The sequence below is a fragment of the Kwoniella dejecticola genome, chromosome 5, assembly GCF_000512565.2.
Source record: "Kwoniella dejecticola CBS 10117 chromosome 5, complete sequence".
NCBI lineage: Eukaryota > Fungi > Basidiomycota > Tremellomycetes > Tremellales > Cryptococcaceae > Kwoniella > Kwoniella dejecticola.
The window spans coordinates 254,936-276,383 of record NC_089305.1 but is presented as its reverse complement, the minus strand read 5'-3'; the positions used below and the strand labels follow the sequence as shown (position 1 = coordinate 276,383).

The 21,448-nt window shown below is 47.6% G+C and overlaps 6 protein-coding genes across 6 annotated transcripts; 2 read left to right on the top strand and 4 right to left on the bottom strand.

The window, feature by feature from the left end:
- Positions 1-186: 186 nt before the first annotated feature.
- On the bottom strand, positions 187-747 carry I303_104213 (mitochondrial 54S ribosomal protein bL34m; the record flags this gene model as incomplete). The annotated part of the gene is made up of 1 exon (XM_018408106.1): positions 187-747. The coding sequence occupies one exon, from the start codon at positions 745-747 to the stop codon at positions 187-189; it is 561 nt and encodes a 186-aa protein (XP_018263317.1).
- Positions 748-1,319: 572 nt separating this feature from the next.
- Positions 1,320-3,076, top strand: I303_104212 (RuvB-like helicase 1; the record flags this gene model as incomplete). The annotated part of the gene is made up of 4 exons (XM_018408107.1): positions 1,320-1,601; positions 1,709-1,841; positions 1,955-2,502; positions 2,594-3,076. The coding sequence occupies 4 exons, from the start codon at positions 1,320-1,322 to the stop codon at positions 3,074-3,076; spliced, it is 1,446 nt and encodes a 481-aa protein (XP_018263318.1).
- Positions 3,077-3,551: 475 nt separating this feature from the next.
- Positions 3,552-5,755, bottom strand: I303_104211 (uncharacterized protein; the record flags this gene model as incomplete). The annotated part of the gene is made up of 2 exons (XM_018408108.1): positions 3,552-4,233; positions 4,473-5,755. The coding sequence occupies 2 exons, from the start codon at positions 5,753-5,755 to the stop codon at positions 3,552-3,554; spliced, it is 1,965 nt and encodes a 654-aa protein (XP_018263319.1).
- Positions 5,756-7,413: 1,658 nt separating this feature from the next.
- On the top strand, positions 7,414-11,502 carry I303_104210 (uncharacterized protein; the record flags this gene model as incomplete). Its single annotated transcript, XM_065968928.1, has 9 exons — positions 7,414-8,274; positions 8,380-8,511; positions 8,589-8,931; positions 9,029-9,196; positions 9,252-9,439; positions 9,508-9,683; positions 9,752-10,581; positions 10,664-11,096; positions 11,211-11,502. 9 exons carry the CDS (start codon positions 7,414-7,416, stop codon positions 11,500-11,502), a joined length of 3,423 nt encoding a protein of 1,140 aa, XP_065825000.1.
- A 1,362-nt stretch (positions 11,503-12,864) lies between these two features.
- On the bottom strand, positions 12,865-14,622 carry I303_104209 (uncharacterized protein; the record flags this gene model as incomplete). Its single annotated transcript, XM_018408110.1, has 8 exons — positions 12,865-12,962; positions 13,062-13,217; positions 13,293-13,505; positions 13,606-13,721; positions 13,793-13,934; positions 14,028-14,110; positions 14,201-14,229; positions 14,347-14,622. The coding sequence occupies 8 exons, from the start codon at positions 14,620-14,622 to the stop codon at positions 12,865-12,867; spliced, it is 1,113 nt and encodes a 370-aa protein (XP_018263321.1).
- Positions 14,623-15,325: 703 nt separating this feature from the next.
- On the bottom strand, positions 15,326-20,092 carry I303_104208 (calcium-translocating P-type ATPase, PMCA-type; the record flags this gene model as incomplete). The annotated part of the gene is made up of 7 exons (XM_018408111.1): positions 15,326-15,641; positions 15,771-16,233; positions 16,306-16,987; positions 17,043-17,932; positions 17,990-18,352; positions 18,417-19,005; positions 19,061-20,092. The coding sequence occupies 7 exons, from the start codon at positions 20,090-20,092 to the stop codon at positions 15,326-15,328; spliced, it is 4,335 nt and encodes a 1,444-aa protein (XP_018263322.1).
- Positions 20,093-21,448: the final 1,356 nt, after the last annotated feature.

Below are 21,448 nucleotides of genomic sequence, written 5' to 3'. Positions count from 1 at the left end.
TCTTCGCCTTCTCCGTCTCTCATATTCACCTTCGTTGCGACTATTCTAACATCTACCCGATCTAGCTCTGTTCTCCTGACTATTTATGCCTTGATTTTTAACCAACAACCAACGACCAACATCCATCATCTGATCGATCCGCTATTTTGATCGATTCTCATCAAACTTATGTACGGGTTTATTGGATTAATGAGACATATTCTTCCTTCCCTTCAATAATCTTCTAGCTAACATCTTCCTACCGTTCTTCCCACCTCGCAAACGAGCCAGGAAGCCATGTTTATTCTTTCGTTTTCTTTGAGAAGGTTGATAGAATGTACCCATAGCTATGAACCTCAGACTTCCAAGGGCACTTCGACGGGAGTAAGGCTGGACTATACTTTGCAGTGGAGAGAAATTGGAGAAAGGGGATGAAGCCGTGTGAGTGAGTATGGTGGTTCTTGCTGTTGAGTGGATATTTCTGTATGATCCACTTTGGCTAGCTTGCGAGATAGAGGAATCGGATTGGGAATGGGAATCGCCGAAAAGGTATGATAGGGATGATTTATACGTTGACGTTGATGCTGATGCTGATGCTGAAAAGGGAGCGACGGAGAAGGCGGATGAGAATGATGTGGAGGGGTTCAAGGGGTTGAATCGTAATGTGGAATTTAGGGAGAATTTCGGTTTGACGTTGAGGCTTGCGGCCGTATTTAAGCTGGGAGGTGGAGGGAGGATGGGGAACAGGGCTCGTGGGAGTCTAGGCATTGTGGTGTGTGACTTGTTGTATGATCTTCCTGTCAAATTATGCGGAGCTGTTGATTTCGCCTTGCTAGCTCAAGTAGTCAGGCAGGATTGTCGTCCCGCTGGGGAAAGTGGTGCTTCACGTGTGTGTGGTTGTATTTGTAATGGCTTCGAACGATTGAGATCGATTATATCGAGTATTTGGTGAAGCTGCAAGATAGCTTCTTCGTCCTGGTGTTCTTCTTGGGCAGATTACGGGTAAAGAGTAGTTTATTATATTGATATTTGGTCTAGGCCAGTGTATGAGAACGATATCATGGAGATAAGACGAGGTCTATAAATTCAGCACAAGCAATGCAATCGCAATCGCACCGAATTGTCGTGGGAAGACGCATAATACATTTTGGGACAAAATACTTAAAATAACCTGGAAAATAATGAGTGACGCGCTGTCGCTTGAGTTGTAAGACATCTTTATTCGAACAAGAACACCTTTCCTCCTTCTTAATCAACCCATTCGCTCAAGATAGACGTTGAATTCCACGCTCCGAGACATAATTGCTTCGCAGAAATCAAGAAGCGCAAAGAGAGACACAATGTCCGCCGCAGCTTCCTCGTCCTCCGCTCCGCAAGCGAACAACGGCGGAATAATCACCCAGCCTCCTCCGCCGTCGACCTTACGAGAAAGCAGGATCGCCACGCACAGCCATATCAAGGGACTGGGCTTAGCAGACGATGGGACAGCTATGGATGTCTCCCAGGGGTTTATCGGGCAGAATATGGCGAGAGAAGCGCTGGGTCTGCATTTGAGTCTGTTGAAATTGGGTAAATATTCGGGAAGACCTTTGTTATTGGTCGGACCACCTGGAACGGGTAAAGTGAGTCGACCATGAAACTTCTATCCTGTGAACATGACTATGCCAATCTCAAAATCGAATCAAATCTGACAAACTGCTTGACTTTGCCGTATGTCCCTCGTGCACAGACCGCCCTAGCCTTAGCTCTGAGTCAGGAGTTGGGCTCGAAAGTGCCGTTCTGCGCTATGGTTGGCTCAGAAGTGTATTCGGGAGAAGTTAAGAAGACTGAAGTGCTGGGCAGTTGTTTCAGGCGTGCTATAGGTGAGTAGAACCCAGTCAAGCCATACGAAGTCGCCCGCATTCCTTGTATTGTCATTATTCTGTATTACGATATGTGAGTTGTTTGCTGATACCGTTTGTTCTCAAATTATCAGGCCTCCGCATCAAAGAGACCAAAGAAGTGTACGAAGGAGAAGTCACCGAGCTCACGCCCTCCGAGGCCGAAAATCCTCTGTCAGGGTACGGCAAGACCATCTCGCACGTTATCGTCGGTCTGAAAACCGTCAAGGGGACCAAACAGCTCCGACTGGATCCATCGGTGTACGAGGCTATCCAGAAAGAACGCGTCGTTGTCGGGGACGTCATCTACATCGAGGCGAACACGGGCGCAGTCAAGAGGGTGGGGAGGTCGGATACGTATGCTAGTGAATACGATTTAGAGGCAGAGGAGTACGTGCCACTACCGAAAGGAGATGTGCATAAGAGGAAGGAACTGGTACAGGATGTGACGCTGAACGACCTGGATATGGCCAATGCGAAGCCGCAGGGAGGACAGGATATCATGTCGGTCATGGGTCAGCTGGTGAAGGGCGGTAGGACGGAAGTGACGGATAAATTGAGGAAAGAGATAAATAAGGTGGTGGATAAGTATATCGAGCAAGGGGTGGCCGAGCTGGTTCCTGGGGTTTTATTCATTGACGAAGTGAGTCTGGAAAATAACTTCATCTGATGTTGATGATTGTTCTTTCGTGTTTACTGACTGTGTTCGTTTCCCTTCTGTTCCGTTACGACAGGTCCACATGCTCGACATGGAATGTTTCACCTATCTAAACCGAGCACTCGAATCGCCCATGTCACCATACGTCGTCCTCGCCTCCAACCGCGGGATCTGCACGATTCGAGGCACAGATACCGACGGCGAGGGTATTCGATCGCCCCACGGTATACCTATCGACCTCTTGGATCGATGTATGATCATCAAGACGTCTTTGTACACCAAGGAAGAGATCTACAAGATACTGGAATTGAGGTGTAAAGTCGAGAATATAAATATAACTCCTCAGGCATTGACGAATCTCTCGGAACAAGGCGAAAAGACTTCCCTGCGATTCGTCCTTCAATTACTTACGCCAAGTAATATCCTGAACAAGACTAAGACGGGAAATACGTCAAGTGTGGATATTGAGGATATACTGGAGTTGAATGATCTGTTCTTGGATGCGAAGAGGAGTACGGGGCTATTGAAGGATTTAGAGGATCTAGAGAAGAAGTATTAAATCAAGTTGATTCGGTGGTCGTGGGTTTAGAATAAAACAAAGGGTATGAAGTACATTTCAGCACGCCACGAGGAAGGTAGAACCCCATCTCAAGAGCATTAAAAGCCGAACAATTTGTACTTCTACTAGACACTAGATCGAAGTAATACAGTACCAACCGACCTCTTAAGTTCACACCCTAGGTGTAATTTCTGCATATGCATGGTATATATACAGTACAGCATAATAGCTACAATGGCAAAACGTGTTAGTCTGGTCTCAATCTCGAGAATATCGTGTCGTGTATATCAATCTATCCATCTACCTAAAACAAGTTCCAATCACATATCTGGTACAGTGCAGTGTCAAATCATCCGAATCCGAATCCGTGTTGATGTCGGTGTTGATGTTATCGTGGATCTGGTCCTGGTGATGATGCCCAGTCCAACTAAACTCCATCTACTTTATCTCTCCTTTGTCGTTGTCTAGCTTGAAATCACTTATCGATAATCTCCTTGGCCCTTTTCTTGCCTTGTATCTCACTATCACTCTCCTTCTCTTGCCCTGTTCTCGCTCTCGATCCTCTGTCCCCAGCCCCTCCATCGCCGCCTTCTTTCGAATCTATCGGTTCCCCTTTCCTCTGAGCGGCTTTCTCCTTCGATCGTTTCTCTTCGGACTGCTCAGCAAGCTCAGAAGCTTCTTCTATCGTCTTATCTATATCTATCTTTTCTTCTTCTTCCTCCTCTTGCTCCTGCTCCTGCTCCTCCTGCTCAATCTCCTTCTTCTCTCCTGTTTCACTCCTCTCTTTCTTTTCCTCATTCCTTAAATCGGCACTTGCACTTGTACTTGCACTTGCACTAGCGTTGGCCGTTGAGTTTGCCTTTGCCTGCAAATGAGGACCCCTCTCAAACGCTTTGGTCCTAGATTGTAAACTAGGATTCGAACTTGTATTCGATTTCGCGTTTGCCTTTTTCTCATTCAGATTCTCTAACTCGCCTTTCCATTCTATATCATAATCGCTCGCGATCCGCGTGATCTCCCTCCGAAGAGTTTTCGCTTCCGAGACCATCTCTGTCCATTTCTCAATATCCAGTCCGGCTTCATCGTACAATTTCCTCTGGCGGGCCGTTATGCTCAAGTCCAGTAAAGAAGAATATGATACTTCTCGATTATGATATCTGCGACACCATTTGACAGTCAGCTATTCAGCTAGTCAATCCGTTGGCCAGCAGGTTTAAAGTTCTTCTTCCATTCACTCGATTTCGGATGAGAGGCGATGTGAGTGGCTGGCATAAAGCACAGTACAGTATAGTACAGTATAGTACAGTTTAGTACAGTATAGTACAGTATAGTACAGTATAGTACAGTACCTGAGATCAGGCTTTCGTGAGGGGTGGGTCAGTCTGAGTGAACTCACATCAAGAACGCTGCCGAACCTAATAACGCAGCGAACCCTGTAGCCCAGGTCACGGGCTCCATCAAATCCCAACCTGCGTCTGTGAAGAACGTCCAGCGTATCACCGCAGCCCAATACACCACCCCTCCCCCGAGTGCAGCCACTGCAAGCTTCTGCGCCCCCTTGTGCGCTTTGTAATCTATATTCTTCTTCTGTTTGGTCATCTTATCTAATTCTTTCGTCAGGCTGAGCAAGCGTTGTCTGATGTAATGCGTCCTGCTCGCAAAGGAGGGTATAATCACCTCCAGCACCAACTCATTGTCCTGCTGTGGCGTGGGAGATGTGTCATCCGCTGTCGAAGGCAAAGGCGATTTGTTGATCACAATCTTGAATTTCTCATTCAGGCAACTCTGCTTGATGAAATCACTCAAATCCGTAGATTGCGACCAGCTGACTTCTTGGAATCGACCTTTCTCTTCCTCCCTTTCATTCAGGTACGGTCCACCTTCTTGCCTTTCAAATTGTTGTGTCTCATTCTGCTCTTCCAGCTCATTAGCATGTCTTAAATGCGAATCTAGGTCTTTCGCTTCTCCTGTGACACTCATATAATTGATCTCGCAGTCCACCCACTCGCCAGTCTTGGGTAATGAACCGATGATGAGTCGGCTCAGGTGTGATAGAGGCTGAGAAGGATGGAGGAGGAATGCTGTTTGTCTTGAGGCGCCATGCCCATGTCCGTGGTCGGAAGAGGTGGGAAGAGGTATGAGGAGTTTGAACAAGTGCGAAGAAGTAGGCGAGAGTTTACCTTGCCATTCAGACAAGCTGGTCTCGCCAGCGCCATTGGGGGATCTGACGGAAGGAGAGGTAGACAAAGTTGATAAGTCCTGTTCGTCTAGGTTCTGACCGGCGTTGGGCGTTTGAGAGGGGTTGAAATCTGAGGTAGGCAATGCGGAAGATATGAAGTGGGCGTGCGAAAGATCGGTAGCTCCCTCAATCTGATGCTGCGAACCGGTACTTGAGGAAGGGTGGGAGTCTGAGGTCAGAGAGGACTGATTTTGTGAGTGTCCGGTGGCAGAAGGAGAGTTGTTGTTCTGTGACTTCTGTATTTGATGGGCGGCCGAAGAGATGTGAAGATGCCGTAGTTGGCCACGAGGGCGCTGAAGTATGCATTGTCGGAGTGACTCTACATCTCGATGGGGCCGTGCAGTGGGTGTATGACCTCGTAAGTGGCTTGTTATAGCCGTATGAAGATGCCTCGTATTGCTTGGTATCGGACGAGTGAGTCGGGGTATGATAGGCCGCATGGTTGGCGCATCGAAACTTAGCCGGGAAGTCTAGATGGATCAGACGGCGGACGTTTTACTGCAAGCAGCTCCACGTCGAATTCTCCAGCTCCTCCTTGACAATCTTGGGTTTATCGTGAGCTGGAATATCGATATCAATCATCAATCTGCAAGTGAATTTTCGAAATTCGAACTGAAGCTTGATGGACATGAGCGTTCTCAAATACTACGTCATGACCACGTGGTTTGACATACCCTCGACGACACGACTTAGTCCGTCGTCAAAGTATCTCCGCGTTCGTGCATGATGATGCCTGTGAGAGTACCGTGTCTCGATCAGCTATCTGACCCCTGGAAACGCTTGATCCTGCGCGGTCACCCCTTTCTCCGTAGATGGGCGAGGCAAGGGTATGCATCTTGTCATAGATCCTGAAACATCCAGCGCTGACTGCCTTTCGCATAAGGCTGCAGATATTTCACAGCTGTATGTGTTATGGACAGGCCAGAGCATAGCTAGCTGGAGATGCCTATGTCGATCAGTCAGTATGCAATGCAGATATGCAGATGGCACTGCGCACTCAGTTATGCCACCTCGTCATCTGCAATGCAAGTACAACGTGGGATTCCAAAAAGTCGATTCAGGTTAAGGAACCAGGGTAAAAGAAGCAGGATGATGTGCCTTGTCAAAGCGAAAATAGGGTAAACAAGGGAGAACCAAGAAACAGCCACAAGCCGCGCACGCCGTGCATTGATAGTCAATCAAAAAATCAAAATGAAGCCTCGACCAAGGACGCAATCTGCGCAATTGGTTACACATCGATACCACCTTGAAAGGGCTCCTGTCATGCATCGGATGCTCTCTACTGGCTTCGAATGAGCTTTCAAGTGCAACGAACGCTGTCTTATGATCGTCAGCAAGCGCAATTGAAGAACTCTCTCTTCAGGATTAAAAGGAGAACGAGTCATCGGAAGAAATTCGCTAGAATTGTTATAATTGTGATCTTTACCCTTAAATCAGATTCAGCAGCCAAACACTCACAGAGTCAGAGAGTGAGAGAGCCCCTCTCGAATTCTCGTAAAAACGTAAGATCAAGTCAGGTGAACAGAAAATTAACTACTGTGCGAGTAGACGGTACCGATCTACATAACATAATAATCACCCAGCACGCCCAAGTACACCCAACGACCCAGTCCAAACACGAAACCCAGAAAATCCAAATCCACTACTATACACCATTTTTAGATCCATCGCATCTTTAGCGCCTTTTTGGACTCTAAACCAGATCATCATCGACATCATAGCAATCAAATCTTCGCAGTCCCACGGAACGCTCCGAAGAAGTATACATGCCAGCATATCGACGATGGAAAAGATGAATACGACGATAATATAGACAGAAGCCACACGAAAGAAACAGTTTGGTTTCAACCAAACACGGGCTTAGGGTCAATTATAGGTCTCAGCGTCATTTTGCTTGGCTCCTTGTCTTGTCTTTAAGATCGACCAACATCAACAACGATACGTCCATATTGAGCATCGCGGAGAGTCAGCATCAACGTGTATCTATCTCACTGGATGATAGAAGACCCTTCATAAAGGATAGTAGAAAAGGACGTGTCTATCGATTTTCATTGAACTTGCAAGCAGCCAAACCCAACCACCAGTAGATCGTCCTATGATGCCCGCCGATTCAGCAACAGAGCTCAGAAGAGCGGATACGCTCTCGGACCCATACCCCGCCGGTCCATCGCGTCAATCAGCATTACATCAAGGCGGATCACCTCGTCAGCCTCAAAACACTAACAATCATGGCATACATCACAAAAGCAAAACCAGGTTCAAGCCTTCTGGATTCTCTCAATTTTGGGATAATGTCAAATCCCATTTGACGCCGCCCTCACATCCATCCACCACTTCGGAATCAGCAATCGGCGGATCCAGCTTTCGAAACACGACAGATAACTACTATTACAACGAATCCGTTCACGGGGGCGGCACAAGCCATCTGCCGTTAGAGCTTCTTAATCCCAAAGCGGGGACTGAGGGTAAACATAAGCGGCGGACAGGGCAAAACAGCTCAAGGGGAGGTGGAACTGCGAATGGTGGATTGCGATTCAGAGCTAGATCTTCTCAAGGGGCTTCAGTTTCGGTCTCGAGGTATGGGGACGATGACGAGATGAGCACGAAACCGAATGAACCAGTCAGCCATATCGTGGTAGATGCGAACTTTGAGCATTTCACTCCGGTGATAGCCAAGTCGGACTCAGGGTTCTCGGGCAAGACTCCGGGGACCAATGGAGAGGGCACGAATTATTCGAAAGGTGAAGAAGCGGGTACGGGCACACCGGATGAAGATGGCGCAAGAGGCGATTATAGGAGTGATGCTGCTTCGACGGCTAGAAGAGGGAGCAGAGCCGAACATTGGGTTAAAAGAAACTCAGCTGTGGTCTGGGTGACGGAGAGACTTTGGCCTAACGTGAAGCATTTCCTGGATAGTGAATTCCCAGAGCCAAGTAAAGAACGATCTTTCCAGAAAGAGGTGAGTCTTGAGTCTCCTCTTCCCCATAATATGGGTGTCGTTCTACAACCTATCGGCGAGATGAAAGAGAATCAATTAAGGCTGACGATGTTTTACCCCGTGTAGACCTGGTTCACGCAAAAACAAGGCGCAATGGCATCGTCCATCTTCTTCCTGATAAATTGGGTAATGACAGTGGGCTTACTACCCTCGCCAATGAGTACATATAATTACGTAGCATACATAGGTGTGGCCGGGGTAAGTGGAACACTTCATACCTTGATCACAGGTTTCAACAATGTTTTCAGCGGGATGCTGATGATCGCTTGCGATAGGTCCTGACCATCCCCGTACCTGTATTTGTGATATTCGATTTCCCACGCCGACACCCGCGTATATGGCAACCTTGGATCTTCGGCGCCTGTTGGGTGTTCGCTTACATCCTCATCATCGAGATGCACCTATGCGGCTTTTTCTCCGATCACAATACTTGCGGATCTCGGAATTTCCTGAATCTGCTCGGCTTCGCTTTTGGTCAGCCGGTCTTAGGTCTGTTGACACTGCGAGAACAACGTGTGACGGCCATTTTCGGAGCTTCGATATGGTTGATTCTCATTGGCGAGCTCGTTATGACCGAGAAGAACAGCCCCAAACTATTCTTCAGAAATATCGTATTTTGTGAGTCCATTGATTCCCAATCACCCAACTCAGCTGTTCGCGCTCACTTCTGAGATCTGTGAGTCAAACGCGTGCTCATATAATTTGTTCTTCGTAGTCGCCCTATTCCACGCTTTCTTGATATGCGCTAGTTTCCTCAAGGAAAGGGGAGAAAGACAGATGTTTGCATTGCGACAACAGTTGAAAATCCAGTATCGAGCCACACAGTCTGCTCAAGTGATGGAGCGTAGAGCAGCAGACTCGAAGAAGAGATTCGTATCATACAGTGAGTCGCGCAAGCACTAATTCGTCTGCAGTTAACGCTAATCTCGATCAATCAGTCTTTCACGAAGTTAGAGTACCCCTCAATACTGCTCTTCTGGCTGTACAAAACCTTGAAGGGGAGAATGTCTTCAAAGGATTAGAAGACGATCAATCTGAGATGGTACATGGTCTGATGGGTAGTCTGACGATGATGGAGAAAGTCTTGAATGACGTCCTGTCTTTCAATCGGATGGAATCTGGAAAGGTAAGCCGACGACGCATTACCCCACTTGAGTCACTCTGATATTGAACTTGCGGCATTTGTTTCCGTAGTTCGCACAAGCAAGAAAACCATTCGAATTCCACAAATCTATCCAATTGGTCGCCTTGTCGCATCGTATGCAAGCCCAAATGGCGGGCATCGAACTGGATGTCGAATTGGATAAAGATATAGATAAGATCGGAGGGGTGTTTGTCGGTGACGAAATGCGTTTGAGGCAGGTTGCCAGGTGAGTCCTTCAACCATGCGACTCTGGGGCCCAAGAGGATCGCAGGCTGATGTCAATTGCTTTTGCAGTAACCTGGTATCGAACAGTATCAAGTTCACCGATAAAGGCTCCGTTCGGATAGTCACCAAACTTCTTTATCCCCGTATGGAGCCTACGCCTGCAGTGGAGTTAGACGATCCCCTGCGCCAAGCAGCCTTAAATCTTCAGAAGCAGCAAGAGATCGAACACCATGAACGGAATGAGAGGCTACAACTGGGTTCGGCAGGAGGGATGATCGATATCGAGAAAGGGTCTGTAGCAATGGAAAATCGCCGCCAATCAAGAGATCTGGAAAAACAGAATTCTGAGGAAGAAAGGAAAAAATCAGTGCAAAAAGTTGTGGTTCGAGTGGAAATCCACGATACAGGTGTCGGTTTACGGAAACAAGATGTCATCGATAACAGGTTATTCTCGCCATATGTCCAGACCGAGATCGGTCGAAGACAGGGAGGTAAAGGGTCTGGACTGGGTCTTGCGCTGGTGCGACAGATTGTCAAGCTCTCCAATGGACGGTTGGGTGTGGAATCGGAGTTTGGAAAAGGGTCGATGTTCTGGTTCGAATTACCGTACTCCCTACCACCGCCACCAAAAATCAAGAAGGACAACGGATTATCGCCACCTCTCGGAGGCCCTGGTCATGGACCAGGAGGGTTCGGGTCTATAAGTAGAGGACAGAGCTATACCAAACCAAGTCCGTTGGCCGGCAAACAAACCACCAGTGGACTGGATATTAGAGCTGCCGACATGAGTAAGGAGAGTAGTACCGAAAGGCCAGCTATGGGGACGACGGACTCGACTTTACCTCTTCTGCCCGAAGCTCATGGTACAGCTACTACCCCAACGATGGATAAGCATGATTGTGAGTGGCTGCTCCGAATATCTTCTGGTTCAGGATTGATGTTAAGATACCAGATGTTGACCTGTGCAATTTGATTTATTAGTGCCGACCGAAGAACTCATAATGCATACTTATCCACCCGTCGATCCACCTACACCAGAAGATGAAGATGCTCCGCCCGAAACAGCCTTCACCGATCCATTCGCTTCCGCTTCTGCACCATCCGCTTCGTCCGGTGAAAGAAGATCGTCAGAATGGTCAGATTCCACCCGACAAGAGTTATCCGCTCCTCCAGTGGCACCTGCACCTTTACAAGTGACGATCCAACCTCCACCTGAGCCTTCACCGGAATTACCACTCTGTGTCCTGGTTGTGGATGACGATAAGCTCACTAGGATGTTGATGTCCCGGATGTTGACTCGACTGGGGCATCAAGTGTCCACTGCTGAGAACGGAAAGATCGCATTTGACATGATCCGCGATTCTTTCGAGCAGAAACCCAATGCCCCTCGCTTCGACGCTATCTTCTTGGACAAGTGAGTGCCTTTCTGCGGGATTATTTCGCTCTTCCGTTACACTCAATCTCATTCGATGATACTCGGATACATTCGCTACACTTGCTGAGTCATTGCTTTGCTTCTCATTAATAGCCAAATGCCACTGATGACCGGTGTAGAAGTCGCTCGGGAAGTCCGAGATATCGGATGTCCAGTGTTCATCGTTGGATGTACTGGGAATGCTCTTCGGGAAGATCAAGAAGAATACATATCGGCAGGAGCGGATAGTATAATACCCAAGCCGATCCACCAGAAGGCTATCATAGAGATGATCAAGGAAGCTAGAAAGAGAATGGCGGGGGAGACCAAGCCGAAAGAGAGAAATGCGAGCTTTGCAGGGGATGATGGGTATGGAAGTCCCGGAGGAAGCGGTGTGATGGTTTGATAGTGTGATGATTGGAAATCTATCTCAACGATTACGGGTATGAGGATAATTCTGGCCTTATGGGTACTGGGCAGAGATGGACTTCACTTGGACATGAAGATACTTTTCGGACTTTGCGATGCCTTCTTTTCTATTTTTTCGTTCTCTTCGTGTCGATTTTGTAGTGCTTCGTGTTTCTCTACATATAATCCCGATTTTGCAGTTCGATTTCTGATTACTCACTGTTCTTTTTCCTTTGTTCCGAGGTCTTCAGGTCGTCATTCGTATGTCTTTTCCCGTCAGTATTTATACAGAGTCTGCTGGTGCTTTTACTGAGTGTGTATCTACTAGTCAAGTAATTCATGAGAACATGTCACATTCGCTTTCCCACATGCAGTATCTGACAAGGCCATTCACCTGCATATAGGATGTCATCGTTCGTCATGGCGTAGGAATAGCTCGTCGAGTCGAGCTCTCCTCCGATCAAAGGAGGGAAATCGATGATGCTTCACAACGACAGTCACGAAGCTGCTGAGATTGTATACTGCAGTGGGCGTTTTGTGCCGTGTTAAATTGTGCCGTGAGAATGCGTCATGATAAGTCTTTTGCAAAATATCATCTTCCGCCACCATCAACACATTGAACACAGTATTCCACGATCTGTACGCACGGAAATGTATCCTCCAACGAGCCGAAATGAGATCGACCAGCCGGAGGATGACCCTGGCCAAGCGGCCATCGCAACTCTGAGAGATAGGCGCGATCCTCTGAAGCGTGTCTACGCAGGGTTCGCCTGCGACAACCGAGCTCTTGTGGGAGCTGACGGCGCCATGGCAATAGTCAGTATCACAGATCAGGAATCCACTCACGAGGTGGGAGCGCGGGCGTACCAGCAGGCTTGTCAGAAGGATAAGAACACCTACGTCGAGTGGCGGGTCAGTCATCCCTGAAGGCTAGCGCAAGCGCAGCGCAAACGATCGCAAGTATACAGAGAAGGACCACTGGCGCCCAGTCGACGATTTGAACCGTCGGTGAATCGATTCTTGACCAATTCATCTCGCTGGGTCATTGAGATGCTTTCTGGGGGTGTCCAAGTGGCTAAAACTTATACGAGCGCTTGTAGCTACGGTACTACAGGCGAGAGTCAGTACACAACTCCGGGGAAGAGGAGATCCTAGGGAAAAGAAGATGGAACGGTCACACAAAGGGTGACAGTCGACAGGAGAAAAGGTGTTTGTCTATAAACTGAGCCTGTTACATCTCAACATGTACATCGTACGCTGCATAACAAAAGATACATCATGACACGACTTCTATTCATCAGGGATCGTTGCTATCTATCAGTACTACTCTAAGGCGCGAAAGCGAAGTCGACTAATCCTTCTAGTTCTCTTTGACCCAACTACCTGGCGCCACTTTAAACACCCCAATATTCTCATAGTGCTCGAGTGTGTCCTTGCTTGATTCTGGCAAGGTATGATCTACGAGTATAGTGAGGCATGTGTGTGTCAGCAAGACTACGAGATGTGTGCACTAGGGTGTACGCTGATAGCAGTGTGGAGAGTGAGAAATCCACTCACACTTGAGGCCAAGCTGTTTGACAGATTTGCTCGTATCGATAGTCCAGAATCCCTGCTCGTTCGGGGTCGGAGCACCGGGATTCCCAAGAGGGAAATAAGCGTCCAGGTCAGGTCGTTGTTTTCGGAACTCATCAACAAACATCTGGTAGGTGTATGCTGTGACATAGCGAAATATACATCAGCCTCTAGCCCTTTGCAGCCCAAACCAGGTGTTTGACGCTTTGAGCTCACAGTCACTAGCGATGAGGTATCGCTCGTTCTTCCCTTGGGCTGCAGCTTGATAGAACGCCTCAGCGACATCTCGAGGATCCGCATAAGTCGTAGCCTCGGGGTCAGGTACAGGGCTATCCTTTCCCTTGATGAGGGATATCCATCCAGGCTGGGAACTGTTGAGTCCGTTGAACTGATCAGGTGAGCTTAAGTGCAGCATAGGCCCGTATGTCACTGTCAAAGAGATGTCAACAAATCATCAGCCTTTTTGTGCCTTTCTCGCCTGCTTGGTAGCTCGGTATATGCCGAGAGAAGGAGGAGAAAGCTGACTTACTCGGTGGGCACAAAGTAGCCACGGAGAAATCATGCTCGTTCTCCTTGAGCCATTTTTCAACGGCGAACTCGGCGTACTTCTTGGCTGCGCAATACCACAGTACCGATGCGAATGGGCTAAAAGAATAGCTCCGATTTAGTATCATGTATCGAGAGCTTGTCCGCAGAAGGAGAACACTTTCACTCACTTGGAATTATCGAGGGTCTCGCAGAACGTCTCGTCGTATGGGAACCAATCAGCCTCGGTGTATACTTTACCGAGCTGTTGATTGTTCGGGACCGGGTTGAAGGCTGCTGCTATTGACGACATGAGAGAGATCGCTTTGATGGCTGTGACGAACGGAGGTTTCGTCAGCTAGGCTCATCCCTATATCGCATAGAAGTGGTGTGCGAATGGGTATCCGATGCAGTGTGGGTACTTACTGTCGAACTTTGTGGCTTGAGTTAAAACGTTGAGCACCCCATTTGTAGTCGGGTTCTTGTAAGCTTCCCAAGAGGTCAAGCTCCTGCAAATACAATGACAAGACCGAAACTCTTCGTCAGCTGTCTTCCCTAATAGTCGAAGCGGGCAAACACGATAGCGCCACGACACTTACATATCGACAGGAGCAGCCAAATGTACAACCTGCACATCCCGTACGATGCCATCATATGATGAATCAGCATCAGATACCAATCTAAACCAGTCCTTGAATATCAAAGCAGAGCAGCATATCATCACTGAACCGCAAGGTGAACTTACAATTTCCACACCCTTAAGAAGCGCAGTCAGATCCCCCTCGAGATCAGGAACAACCACAACCTCTACTCTACCTTGATCGATCCACTCTTTCCATACGGGATTAGCCTTGATCCTCTCGACAGAAGTCTCAGATCTGACTGATCCTCTGACATCGTAGCCTTCTTGGAGGAATTTCAGCGCTACATGGATAGCGATATATCCGTTGAGGCCTGTGATAGCTACAACAGGTCGAGTGGCTTGGGCTTGTGCTTGTGCTTTAGCGTTTGTGGCGGACATATTGGTTGTTTATAATATCAATATGTTGGTTATGGGCGATGTCAGTCGATTGATTGTTCACTTGAATGTATGAGAATGTGTTGTTAGTATAGAATCTTCACGCAGGATCATCCCGACACCTCCTCGCATTTATACCTTTCTCGTCGCCCCCAACACGATGTATCCCATCATCGAGACCAAGTTATCAATGATACGAACCGCCTCAAAGTTTCAGAAAGATGATAAACCCACTCTTGTTGATTGTATGAGCGGACATGTCCGCCACCAGAAATCGATTATAAATCAACCAATCTCCTCCACTCTACCCTCCACCCTCCACACTTCAGTACTCCACCATCTGCAAGCTGTGATGACCGTCGGGTAAGAGCAGTGCTGTCTGTAACGATTTGTAATCACCACGCACACATTGTGTATTACGAGTTCGAATACACCCAACAGTCAACGGAAATAATACATCATATCTCTATACCGAAGCTTGCGCCACTGGATCAGGATATGTGCGGCGAGAACATGCGAAATGCAGATGGTCGAGAATGCGGTTCATTGCGTGTTTGGGTACGAGTCAGGTTCTAGTGGAGAGATTCGCAAGTGAAAAGAGTCTATTCTATATACAACGTGAATTAAAGGATCTAACTCTGAAGTCGGGGTTGCGGTATGAGAATTTTTGTTCTATATATATCTTTGAGTAACGCTCGCTATCATATTATTTTCTCAAAACTTCCTGGTCATTCCCCCTTTCCAGATCCCTAACTTGTGTTCTACCCGCACTTCGCCCGGCAGTAGAAGGAGGAGTCATCATTGGAGAAGGAGGCGTTATACCGAACTTGTTATACAAGGGGTCGTTTCGATCTGTTTGAGGATGTAATTGGACTTTACCCTGGAACAACTCTGCAGTCGATCTTGAAGGGTCTGAGCCTGCTGGGTTCGACAAGGACGCATTGCCGGTTTGATGCACCCAGTGAGCTCCTGCTCCGACTGTTCCAGCGATGAATGTGGGTACCATGGTCAACAGTGAGGGCCTATCAAAGGGTCACCGATTAATCAGCAGCTGATCACATCACCGCTGAGTCTGTATGCAGTATATAAAACGATGAAGAAGAAGAAGAGAAGAAGGAGAGGAAGAAGAAGAAAAAGACGACTCCACTCACAATTGGATATCAGCTTCTTTCAATTGAGCAGATCTGCTCTTAGCCACAATCGAGCTCGCTCTGAGTCTACCTCCTCTGATATTCGCATAAGTCGACAGATTATCCTTGATCTTATTGAAAGCAGGGTTATATTCGAACTTCTCATCTTCAGCTTCCGGCGCAACCACAGGTAATTTGTTGGGGTCATTGTAGATCCTCAACTTGATGAGCATTCTCTCGAATGGTCCAGTGGGCATCAACCTGACCAAGGCTCCGATGGGTATAGAGATTGCACCAATGATCAAGGAAATTCCCCAATCTCGTCCACCAAGTCGAGTTACCTGGAAAGCGGCTCCACCAACTTCGATGATCAAGATCTGACCACCGACCATGATCAGGAAGATGACGATGAAGTAGTAATTTCTAAAGAACCCTTCGAGCACGTTGAGCTTTCGATCGAGTCTTCGACAATTCAATTGGTTGACTAGGTTCGTTTAACACACTATATCAGCTGTGGTGCCAGTGACAACAGCACACTCTAAGGTGGCTGACTCACAGATTTGACAGAATACGAAACAGTTAAACACCAATGCACCGAGTTCAGTGTTGTTTTGATCGGTCGAAGGCAATCCTAGAATTCTTAACCCGACAAAGTGCAATACTAAACAGACAACGATCTGATATAAGGCTTGGACGAGAATCATCTTGAACATCTCTACTGTGATAAGGGGAGCGTTCTTCCTATCTGGTTTTCGATCGAGGGAAGTCTCGGTAGCTGGGTCGGTGGCAAGAGCAAGAGCGGCGAAGGTATCCATGATCAAGTTGACCCATAAAAGTTGGACGGCGGTCAAGACAGACTGTTCCTCTGACGAGGCAACGGCTGAGACGAAAGTAATGACCACAGCGGTGATGTTGACAGAGATTTGGAATTGTAAGAATTTCTTGACTGAGTCGTTGACACATCGACCCCACATGATAGCAAGTACGATGTTCTTGAAAGAATCGTCCATCAATATAATGTCGGACGCTTCCTTGGCGACTTCTGTACCGGCAATACCCATGGCGAAACCGACATTGGCAAGTTTGAGAGCGGGACCATCGTTTGTACCATCACCAGTGACACCGACAATCTCACCCATACCCTTGAGAGTGTGTACGAGTAATCGCTTGTCTTCAGGTGATGAACGAGCTAGGATTTGCAGTCTTGGGACGATTTCCAAACGTTCGGCATCAGACAGCTATCACAAGACAATGTCAATTACGGACCGACTGCAATCAAGCTGAAAAGCTCACCTTTCTGAAGAGTGGACCTTCCATGATGACACCTCCCGGAGTGAAGATACCACATTGATTGGCGATAGACCTCGCAGTGAGCACGTTATCACCGGTACACATCTTCACAGCTACACCAGCTCTCTGACATTTCTCCACGGCTTCTCTCACGCCAGGTCTCAGCGGATCTTCGATACCAGTGACAGCAATAAGGGTCATATCGTAGGCGATTTCCTCATATGGCACTTCCTCCGATGAAACACCCTTCTTACCAGACGGTGGCCAGGATTCGAAGTCCTTGTAGCACAAAGCGATGGTACGTAAACTCTGATTGGCGTAGAAGATGATGGTTTTCATAATGTTGTTCATCGTGTCTTCGTTGAAATCCGCAACTTGAAGCTCGTCTTCGTGAGATTGTCGTTCTTGTGAAACCACAACGTGTTTGACACATTTCTTGGTAAGGACTTCACTGGCACCCTTGATGTATAATCTATAACGGTCGCCAACTTTGACCACTACACCCATAGCTTTCAATTCCGAACTAAAAGGGATCATCTGGACGATCGAATAAGCTTCTCGAGTCTTCTTCCAATCGGCCCATCCTGACGCTTTCGCAAATTTAAGCAGTGCAGTTTCAGTCTTGCTTCCGACGAAGACGAGATTACCATCTTCATCCTTGTCTTCGAATGCAGTCGAGTTGATGCAGATGGCTTCGTTGAGCAGTGTGGTCAATTCCGAAGAGGCAATTTCATTGATGTCGTCCATTTCGAAAGCGAAATCATCCCGAACTTGTTCGCCTTCTACGTCGTTTGCGTTCGATCGCGATGCGTTGTCCGAGAGGTTCTTAACAAATTTGCCGTGGACTCCCAGTGATCCAGCGACAACGGTCATTTCGTTTTGAGTCAAAGTACCTGAGCCGGATCGAGCGTCAGCCAGGCGCACTAAACGAGACCGCTAAAGTGACATACCAGTTTTATCCGTGCAGACGACTGTGGCATTTGCCATAGTCTCACAGGAACCCAAGACTCTCACAAGCAAGTTTTGCTTGGTCATTCGCTTGGTTGCGAAAGCTAAAGCAAGAGTGACAGCCAACGGTAGTCCTTCAGGAACGGCGACAACAACCAAGGTGACGGCAATGATGAGAATCTGGATGAATGATTGAGCCTTGTCGTTTGCAGATCTATCGGGGTTGGTTTTCAATTGAACGAAGAATCGGATCATGAGTGCGGAGAACAGCAAAAGACCAGCAAGAGAACCTAGTTTGGCGATCAACTCAGCCAATTTGTTGAGTTTCATTTGAAGAGGAGTATTTTCGGAATCGCCTCGCATAGCTGGACACACAATGATTAGCAAAGCTCTACAGTTGTACTGTGAGACCTAATTAGATAAACTTACCCATCATGATTCTACCGTTGAAACTGGTGGTTCCGACCGAGATAACGACATATTCTCCTACACCTTCGAGCACCTTGGCACCGGATATGAGGAAACAATCTTTCTTGAGCTTGTCGTCCGGTCCGGCAGCGTTTCTTTCGGCGATACACTCGTCGTATGGGAACTTCTTGATCGCATCGGATTCTCCAGTAGCTCCAGACTCATCACATCTGACATTGTGACCTCTCAGGAATACACCGTCTACAGGTAAGATCTCTCCAGGTTCAAGTAAACAGACATCACCAACGACTAGGTCTTTGGTGTTGACCACCATTTCGTTTCCACCTCGGATGACTTTCACGGTACGATCTTCACGTTGAGCGTTGAGCTTCTTGAATTGTCTTTCTTTCTGCCAGTCATTGACTGAACCAACCATGACCACGATGATGATAGCGATGACGATGGCAACACCTTCTACCCAGTCGACTTGAGGTTCTTGACAGCCAACAGGTTCCGGGCATTCATCATTAAAGATCACCTCAGGCTCCGTGCCGAGATCTTGGTACAAACCAAGGGCAAGGGAAACAACAGCGGCAATGGATAGTAAGATCTGTTAGGACTGTATAAGCGCTTTATCCCTTTCAGAGGCGCTCAAGCTGACTCACCAAGACTTTGTCCTTGAAAGCGATCCACATGAGTTGCAGGAGACTCTTGCTTTTCCTCTCTGGCAATTCGTTTCTACCGTAAATCCGCCTTCGATCCTCCATACTAGTTCGCCATTGTGGCTCATTTCCGCCAGGCATCTCGTTCGAGCTCCTCGGAGCACCATTCTCAGTCGTTCCTTCACTTGTACCAACGTTCAAACCCTTTTTACCATCCACTCCCAATCCTTGTAACAAGCCATCTATACCGCCGATCTTCTCTAGGTCGTCTAACGATTTTGGATCGACCAACATGGCTAATCGGGATGGTTTCTCTCTGAAAGGTGTCGGATCGGTTTTATCATTATCAGGATCCAGATGGGCGGCTTGTACAGGTTTATCTTCTTCCTCTTCGCCTTCCTTCTCGCCTTTCTTGTCCTTCTTGCTTTTCTTCTTCTCCTTCTTGTCCCCTGATTTGGTGTGAGCGGTGGTACCAGTGGTGATCCTACTCAAGGCATCTTTGTCCTTCTTGGGGGTGTTAAGGAACGTTGAATGACCTTCCTCTGTACCAGCCTCGGAAGACCAAGTTCCGATCGACCAACCTCGGTTATGCCGATGAGGATCATTCTTATCTATGACTTGCAAGGTCTCCATTCCGGAATCAGCGGTAGGCTCATTCTCCCGCAACGCCAAGGATGTCCTCGGAACGGGAGATGTGGGGGTGACGGCTTCATCGGAGAAATGTACTGAAGAATTGGTGAGAGTAGGTGAAGGTGGTGTGATGCCTGATGACCATGATGGAGCTGGTGAGTGTGAGTTTTGATTAGGATGCAGGCGCGCGTGCGAAGGAGAAAGGTGGGAAGGGTCATTGACAGGTACACTACCACTTCTACCTCGAGGCGGAGTTTGGTGAGGATGTGATTGTGTGGACTGATCTTCGTCAATCGGTGGAGCAAGTGCGGGGGGCGTGTTGTTGTTGGTGCTCGATTCGTTGTTGTTGGAGGAAGAATCGAGATCGGTAGTAATGATCAAGGGAGGAGGGGCAGGGGATGGCATCGTAGATGATGATCAACGAGCGGCAAATTCAACGATGAGAGGGAAGAGGGGATGAGTTGATCGAGAGGTTCGTTGATCCCCCTTTTGTCTGATAAAAGATGGTGGCAAAGTGCTTGAACACAGCTGCTTGCCGAAGCACAGTCAGATGGAGAAATACCTTTGAGATCAACCGAGGTCCTGTATTGTCGGAAGCGGGGATGGTACGATGTTGATGTAGGAGTTGTTATATTATATTGTTTGGAAGGAAGAGGGGGAAGCGAGTTCTGCGTGAACAAGGCTGTGCGAGGTGTTTTGTTGTAATGACGACCGAGTGAACGATACAATTGCCAATGTCGATGTGACAGGTAACGACCAACAAAGGTTGTTCCCAAAGTAGAAGGTGCTGATTAGATACCGTTTGTCTTGGCTTCGTCGTCTAATCTGGATAATGTTGATGATGACGAAAATGAGCGAATTCAGGTGAGTAGAGTGTGATATGATGGGAATGTAGGAGGAGTATGAGAGGGAAGAAGGTAGCGATGGATGAAGACTTACAACCTATTTTACAAGGAAAGTCGACCTTTTCTGACGCCATGAGGGGTTTATCCGTGTATGTAGGTGTATGTATAATACACGCATTGACTGAGTTTTTGGATTTGTATTTTCGATTCATTCAACCTAGTCATTCGATTGAAATGCCAAGAACTTGGCTCTTCCCGTTTAGCAACCCCTCATTCAATTATATCGCACACTTACACACTCCTTTTTCCTACTCTGGACTTGAGACACACGCGACACCGATATATGACGGACTAACGATATTGATACCGGTGAACTGTATCTGTATCTGTATCTGTATCAGTATCAGTACGAGACAAGCTGATGATCTACTTGTCTGGGGATAACGTTACTCGCAGATTCAGCTCACCTTACCACTCTTGCCTTTTGTTATAAAAGCCAAGCGTGCATTCTTGCATTCCCCTTAAAGAACATCAGGCTGAAACAGCCATATCCCCTTTTTTTACCGCAATAGGTAATACACACGTGCCGTTTATATGGGCCCGCCAAGACCCATATTGTTTGGTTCCGCGTTGAGCAAAGGCTGTGCAAATGTGCGAATACGATTCTACCAATAACAATGTGGAATAACCTTAATGATGTAATGGATATTAGAAAATCGCGCAAATCGCGTGTCGAACGCGTTGGTTGGGTTCGATGAGACTTACCCTCCCCAGCGATCAAGTCAAGCTGAGAACCATCAACGACACAAAGCCAAGAAGTTAAGGTCCTGTCGGCAGAGCAAATCATGCACGTTTGTGCAGACTCAAGCAATCGGTCTACAGCTCGCCTTTTCCCTAAAGAGGGCGCAAGCATGCG